Below are 8063 nucleotides of genomic sequence, written 5' to 3'. Positions count from 1 at the left end.
TTATATCCTAGGATCCTCTGCGACTACTGACTAAGCTAAGGATTTGTCGTTGTTAAAGTCTCATCACATTCAAAATACCGAGATGGAGCATCCAAGTACAACGGACACCATGGAGGTCGGGGAGACCACGGAGGAGGGCTCAGACCGCTGGGGAATGAGGTGTTGAGAGTGTTCTCAGATCCTTACCTGACGTCCATACATGTTATGCAGGTGATATCACGACTATTTGTTGTGATCAGGTTCAAAGCCACCGACGTTTCCTCATCAGAGGTCGGGTGTGCTCCACATTTAAAGAAGAATTCCTGCAAGAAAGAGGAACAGTATCAAGGCCATGGAATGCGGCTGGCTGGCCATTTCCCCGCCTCCAAACCTTTCCGCGGGAAACCATCTCTTCGGGTGAGAGAAGCGATCTAGCTTAGGTATGAGTTGGAAATAAATCAGCATCGAATCTTTCAGGGACACTAATGTCCTTGTGCCGAGCGAGCCAACAACCCCATTTAGGAGGACCCAGCATCTTCGCCTTTCCTTTTACTCTCTTTCGGCCACGGAGCTGGGGAAATGCTCTGTGCCCCCGGCCATGCTCCTCGGTAACGAGTGAGTCGAGTAGAACTCGGTGTGGATGCAGGGGAAGCCTGGAACAATATCTGGCAAGTGAGGGGAGGGAGCCCCTGAGCCAGGAAGTGCTTTGCCCCAAGCCAATCACAGGTGAAGCCAGGCAGTAACCCAGGCTTCCTAGAGGGAAACCCGGCGCTTGTTGTTAGGGCGTCTCTACGTCGTTGGTCAGTTAGCACAAAGGCATAGGGCAGAGCAAGGAGTGTAAGGACCCCGGCCATCAGCAAGCGTGCGAGTACGTACAGACTTACGGAGGAGCAGATGGAGCCTCCCGCAGCCTGATCCAGAGCCCCGCCCGCTTCTCTGCCTTTTTTCAGCATCCCAGAATCCCCTGGGAGACGGGGCCTCCACCCCGCTGCCCGGCAGCTGGGGATGTTTAGGACTCAGATCGTTACCTCTCCCCTCGTTAACTCGTTTCCCTAGCCTTGTCCCGTACACACGCCTTTATTTCAGCTTATCAGGTGAGTCACATTCTTTTGATTAATAATATTCTCCCTTCTCAACCAAAATTTTCTTTTTACACTTCTTCCTTGTTCTATATTTGTTCACACACCTCTTCTTCCCTTCATTCAACGAGATGTGTGGCCAGGAGTCGCTCTGCTTCCTGCCAGTCTCTACTACGCCTTCCATGATAATAGCATCCACAAGCTAAGTTTTCTGCAGCTGCAAAATTTCTATACAAATAGGTCACAGGATGACAGAACCCTTGCACCCCACGCGTACCCCTCAGCTCCACGGGTGTGTTACTACATGGAATATGGAAGGTGGTTTTTTCCCTTTAAACACTTGACCTGGTGTCAACAAACTTTTATTAAAGTTCCAGATATGAAATGTTTTTGGCTTTGTGGGCCATTTAGTCTCTGTCGTACTTCTCAACTCTGCATTGTAGCCTAAAAAAGCAGCCATGGGCAATATACGAATGAGCGGATGCGCCATGCCCTAATAAAATTTTATTAAAAACATGTGGCAAATTCGATTTTGCCTGCAGGCCATAGAATGTCGATCCCTACGCTAGATCCTGAGATATTTGCGGCATGTCTTATTCAAAGTTGTACCCTAAAGTGTCTGGCACAGGTTAGGCATCCGATTATTTCTAAAATGAGAACTCAGTAGACTTATTTAGTAAGTGCTACCGGTGTCCCTTCATTTGACAAGTGCCGCCTTCTTCTTTCTTACCCTGCTCGTAACCAAACTAACTTCATTCTCCCCTCACCTGAGATACAGCAAGCGGCTCCCGGTGGGGCGCAAACTACAGGGAGCCTCAGCATCACCTGGGGGGGGTGCTTGTTAGGCCAGGCAGTGCTGGGCCCTACCCCTGATTTTTTAGGTAGTAGGTTCCACCCTGGCGCCAGGATCTGCATTTCTAACGAGCCGAGCCGACAGGTGACCCCGTTCCTGCTGCTCTGGGGACCACAGCTGGGAGAGCCGCTGGGTCCCAACACCACTGCTGGGTAAAGGGGTGAACTCTGCTTACTCTCAGGGGACAGCAGCTGTGGCGCACCTCACTCACCGCAGCTGACAACGAGGCCATGCCTCAGGCAAAGTATGTCACTCTCCCAAAACCTGGAGTGTGCCATTTTACAGAGAAGCGTCCCAAGGACAGGTGTTTGGAACCTGGGCTGCTGCTAACCACAAGGTTCTCACTAATCCCAGATGGTCGGATTGCTAGTCAGCCAGAAGCTGCCCCGCCTGGGGCTCAGGGCGTGGTGGCCGACCCACCAGCCTGCAGTCCTCCGCACCCCCAGACCCAGGAGCCCATAGTCTCGCAGAAACAGGCGGTTTGTGCTGCATCCGATGGGAGGCCGTTCAGGGTCGTCTGTGGGGCCCCGCCCACGAGCCCAGGCTCCCTCCCAGAGCCGCATGCAAATCGTACTGACTGGGTTTTTTTATTCTTTTTTTTTTTAACATGGAATACCACACTTTTTACTCAATCTTTTGAAATGCTACAGATCCTTCAAGGCCAGTTCAAGGGCAGTGAGAAAGAGAGTTAAAGCAATTCCTGATGACCAAAAGGAAAAGTTTGGAGGACATGACCCGCTCTTATGAAATACACCGAGCTAGCTGTGACTGCTTTTTGCAGACGTGAAAAAAAATCCTCACTCACAACACAAAGTAATTCCTCCAAAATAGCTGAGTTGGCTGGACTATTGAGAAGGTATTTCATATACAGATAAATAGATAGATAGCATTTATATTTTTTCTTAGCTTGCAGAAAGCTACTAGATGTTCAGCTAACAAATCACAAAGTGCTCTAACACCAGATAAAATTCAGGCAGATAAGAGCCAAAATCCTTCTTTTGAGGTGGGGTGGGTGTTTACAGATAATGGTATAAGAAGATATAGATATTTGGAAAATTCCACTAATTCACATGATGTGATAAAGCTAAAACAGAAATTACTAACTCTATATATCAAATATGCATGTCTCATTGTCTCCAATTTTTATGAAAGGAGGTTCTTCTATAGTACTAGAGCAACACGCAGAAACCGAGGCGGGTCTGAGATTTCGCCCAGCTTGCGAGAGGACGGGTTGGTCTGTGTGGCCTCGTGGGTGCCAGAAGACACGAGACTACTGGCTCCGAGACACCGGACTGCACGCCTCAGAGCCCAGGCAGAAAGCAGTGCGGACGTCACGATTAGGTCATCGTGATTATGCTGGAAGGACTTCCAGAACGAACGAGGAGCCAGAGCTTCCCTCACGAGATGTGCTGAAACGTGAGAGACTCCTGGGAACCTGTCTCCCGGTACCACTAATACCGTCCCTTACAGACCGACCAGCACAGCGCTGTGGTCCTTTCCTGTCCCATGTGATCGGTGGACTGGGGTTTTCAAAGCCTTTCTGATATTTCCAGTCTGCATTCAAAACACACAAACTATAAAACAAAACTAAACAGAAATGAGAACCTTTGTAGAGAAATTCTGCCTTGGGCATCTCAGCTTCCTTGTCTAGGGTTATCATGCCACAAGCAGCTGCGTGATTCTTTTGGACTAATCGTCTGCGGATTCTGCCTACCTGTGTTTTGTCTCCCTTGATGGTTCAGATTTAAAAATCAAGGAAGCCGCAGACAGAAAACCTTCCGCGGGAGTCCACGCAGAACATGGCATCAGCGTGAGACCCAGTCGTTAGGGGCATGCCACCGTCTGATCCCCGCAGAGGCCCAGGAAGCACCAAACGGGGGGCCAGTGACAGCGGTTATGCCCCAGGGCCAGACAGCTCAAGGCGACATTACTCTCGTTCCCAGGGATGCAAGGGCTTGACCAGCAGAGTCACCTCGATGCCACTGGGGCAGCAGTCACCTGTGGGAGCAGCGGGAGGATGGCTGTCGATCCTGGTGGAGGCAACACAGGGTCCTTCACTGCGGGGACACAAGGGGCCCACCTCGCCCTCTAAAAACGCCTGCTCACAGATAACTCATCCACAAACAACACAACAACAAACTAAGTCCTATGAAGTCAAGTGAATTCCCCTTCAGCCTGACCGGGCTGAAGCCCCCACTGGATCCACGCAGGCAGCTCAGGGAAGCCATAATCAGCTACAGAGCTAAAATCTATGATACTAATTGGCCTGTTTTATTTTTTAATGCTTGTGTAAACTCCTTCCAAAAAAATGAAAAACATCCCAGAATAAGTCCTTAAAAACACACTTGGCTTTATAATGTGACCCTGATAAACGCTACATAAGTGTTTTCTACCTTATTAGTACTAAAAAGAAAACCCTAAATCCAACAGAGCTGCATTCTTTGAGTCCATAGAAACGTACTCCCATTTTTGCCACTTCCGTGGACAAGGCTACAACCCTTTCGCTCCCTCTCACTGAGTTCTTGGGTTTTCTCAAAATTCAACTGTTCTGTCATCTCAGATTGTAGAGGCCTGATTCTCTAACCGAATCAGACCCGTAAAAATCGAAAGGACAGCGAGGGGAAAGACCCACGAACATGTCCATTCAACCGTTGGCGGCATCTGGGAGCCACCCCTTCCCGCTCACTCCTGCCCACCACCCGACTCATGAGTCCTTGTCAGCGTCTCCCACAGGCAAAAGGGGAAAGACTAACAAGTATGGAAAGAAGCAAAATAAACCAGCAACGTGTGAAAATTAGACAAATACCAAAACTCAACTGTATAAAAACTTCGAGGATCAAAAAGCCAATTAGTCAATGTCAAACACAAACGGATGTACTCCAGATTATGACAAAAATCGCTCAGAACTATCATCTCAGAAGCCCTGCTTGTCCCAAGTGCGATCTAGTTTCACGAACCTGAAAAATCAGCAGTGAGACCTGGCTTCTTTGCTCATGAGCCTTTTAACAGCTTTTATGAACTGCGTAAAGTTAACAATTTTTATAGATATTGTTCACAATGTTGTTTTCCAAATAAGAAACTGTGTCTGTCTTTATGAAGAGTTAAATTCCTTGTTATTCTCCAAATCATTACATGTTAATGTTAACAACACCAAAGGAAACACACCTTTCTCTTGACAAAATAAAAAGGACACACAATTTTTTACTGGAAGGTCGCAGGGGGTCTGTGGTTTGGGCTAAAGAAGTAATTAACCAGCCGTCCGCATGGGTGACTCAAGTTAGGAAAACGGGGCCCATGCCAGGTAGTTGGGCTGCGGCGCTTCGACACTGGGGTCCCCTTGCAATGACAGCGGGAGCTAAACAGCAGCAGGAAGTCACCCTGAGTCACCGGCGTTAGGGCCTGGTCGTCTGGGGCTGGAGGACAGTGGTTGGAGGTGGCTCAGCAGCTGGGCTGTCTGGAGGAATGAATGAGACGCGGCCACTGCAGAGATGCCTCCTGAAGACTAAGGGGGCACACGCCCTGGCTCTGCCTTCACTCTGCCCCCCACCTCCCCTCAATCCCCCACCCTCACTGGTCAAAGCCAGCCCGGAGCCAGGAGGGGGAGTTGGGTGCTGCTGTTTGCCTTGGCCAGCAGGACACACCTAGCAGAATTGGGACGGGAAGGTAGATCTGAAAGCCACCAGCAGGTGACCAGTGCACCACTGCGAGGCAAAGGCAGTCAGTCGGTACAGCCCAAATTCTTCAACTTTCCCTCTTCGTTAGTGGGACGCCTTCTAATTAACCACCATAAAAAATATGATACATTTATACTCATTCTTTAAAATCTATTAAAGATACATAAATATTTACACTGTGTATTAAATTTATACTCAAATAAACCTGTCAAAAGATTTTCCACCCAAATTTTCAAATAAGATGAACAGAGGCCATTGTCACTATTTATGAGAAAATTAGTAATAAGCATCTCACGTCTACATCAAAAAGGTAACTGGGTCACCCTGAGGACGACCCAGTTACCACAGACAATGTGTCACTTAGGATCAGTCCAAATGGCTCTCACGGACCTACAATTCTGTCCATAGCTAACAACAGACACTGCAGGCCCTGACATTCATCATTGGCTGGATGCACGTTCTTTTGTAAGAAGCTACTGTTAGTTCTATTATAAGTCTTATTATCCATTTGGAAGTTTCATTATCGATGTTAATACTATAGTTTTAATTTTCTCTGAGCGAAACATGAAAAAGAATAATCACCACACTCTCTGCCTGGTACCTAAGTAAAGCCTATGAATGAGCCACGCCATGGCCTCTTCATCCCGTGACTTTATTAGCGTGTCTGAGCCTTCATACTAGAACGCTAGACTCACTTTCTGTTACATAAATCCAGGAAGAATGATATAAGGTTGGATGCAAAATAACTATGCAACTTGTTAGATTGGGTCACACTGGGGGACTGCTAATTTAGCAATGCCTGTTGTAAAATCAGCTTACACCTAGTTAGACAAATAAAACCTCAAAAGTTAATGAGTCTGTTCTCATGTTCGATGAGTTTGTTTTCTCATAACCAGATGTTAATAAGGCCTCTGGATGATGAGCTAAGTTTATCGGGGGAAAGAAAATCAGCGTACCACCACGAAAGCAAAGCCATGTCTTTGCAGAGAAGGTCATTGCTGCGTGTCACATCACTGCCTCTGCTGAAGTCTTCAGAAGACTACCCTGACCCTGGCCCTCTGTTGGTGAACAACAGACACATACAATACATACATATAAACACACATGCTCATGCGTGCACAGGCCTGCATGCACACACCAAGCCAAGCGCCATTTGGAGTGGGACGGAAAGTCTTAGATGTTAATCCAGAAAGCGCAGAGCTTTCTAATGTCACTTCTGGGCCAGCTTTAACAGCGTTGCCATTTCATATTAATACAGCTGTTGGACTTCAAAAGCATTTTTTATAATTTTAGCTTATGACCAAAGTTTAAAAGTATAAACCAGGTCTGTTCCCTAGCCAAGGTATAAGGGTAATAAAAATTAAAATGAAATTCTAAAACCCAAAAGGCTCTAAAAACCCCAAGTTTTACTTTCTGCCTCTAAATTTGGCATAAATTTCATTTATGGCAAAATCTAAAATAAACTAGCCTATATTTATCCATCTTAGTGTGACTATTCATACTTTTCACTGCAAAATTACTATTAAAAAAAAAAAAAAGACAGAGTGTAGACACTCCTGGGGATATTTCAGAGCTAAACTGTATGAATTGCATCATTTTTCGAAAATCTAAAAAATTCTAAATTTCAAGCACTTCTGGCCCCCATTCATAAGCAATTACGATTCTGCAACACAAAACTGTCTTAAATTCTCACGAACCCAGGACGATCCCTGAGACACCAGACAGAGTCCCTTGTTAAATCGCCACAAAGGCACTTTCAACTCGCTCCGAAGGAATCATCTTATCCTACTTGAAATATGAATGTGTGTAAATGGATCCATGTGTCCTTTCTACATTTCCGTTCAATTTCAGATAGTAACGTTTAAGAAATTTTTAATGGCACAAGCCTTTAAGAAGTCTAACTTCAAACCGAAAGCTTCAGCCATGACCAGGGTCATCTCCCCCTTCCCACCTGGATGCCGACTTCCTCCAGGAGCCTAGACCACAAGTTCATTTGACTGTAACGCTCCTCGACCGTAACGTGCTATTTATTAATTTAAGGATAAAAGGGTGCGGGGGTTGTTGAAGAATACATTTCAAATGATAGATACGTGAAGAGTAAACTGGAAGGTTTGGGGTAATCACCGGCGCTTATAAAATGCATATCTTTACAGAGATGACTTTGTTCAAACAGGAAAGACAGTCCTGATTCCCGGCTCCAGCAACTGCATAGACACGCTCGGGGCCCCCACCCAGGATGGCCAGGTGGCTCTGGCCAGGTCAGTGAGAACACAACATTCCCCAGCTGTCTCCGCAGCCAGAGACGTGTCTGAGAACCAGGCCAGAGCTCAGAGGGAACAGGGACAAAGATGGAGAGGCAGACTCCAGCAACGGCACCGTGCTGTGGTCTGCCTCTGCCGCAGGTGCTCATTGAATCATCTGCATAAGTGATGACCATGCTTCCAGGAACTTGCTTCTGCCCCTGTTCGCTCATTAAAG

At 46.9% G+C, this 8063-nt stretch overlaps 1 protein-coding gene across 1 annotated transcript in view; it reads right to left on the bottom strand.

Moving 5' to 3' along the window:
- Positions 1-8063, bottom strand: part of PRKN (parkin RBR E3 ubiquitin protein ligase) — an 899371-nt gene that overhangs the window by 509512 nt on the left and 381796 nt on the right. The window contains exon 6 of the mRNA XM_011373769.1: positions 187-302. Within this exon, the coding sequence (XP_011372071.1) occupies positions 187-302 (116 nt within the window). The remainder of the gene's footprint in view (positions 1-186; positions 303-8063) is intronic.

The sequence above is a fragment of the Pteropus vampyrus genome, unplaced genomic scaffold (assembly GCF_000151845.1).
Source record: "Pteropus vampyrus isolate Shadow unplaced genomic scaffold, Pvam_2.0 Scaffold230, whole genome shotgun sequence".
Lineage (NCBI taxonomy): Eukaryota > Metazoa > Chordata > Mammalia > Chiroptera > Pteropodidae > Pteropus > Pteropus vampyrus.
Note: the sequence above shows the minus strand (reverse complement) of the source record. Positions and strands in the feature narration are given on the sequence as shown.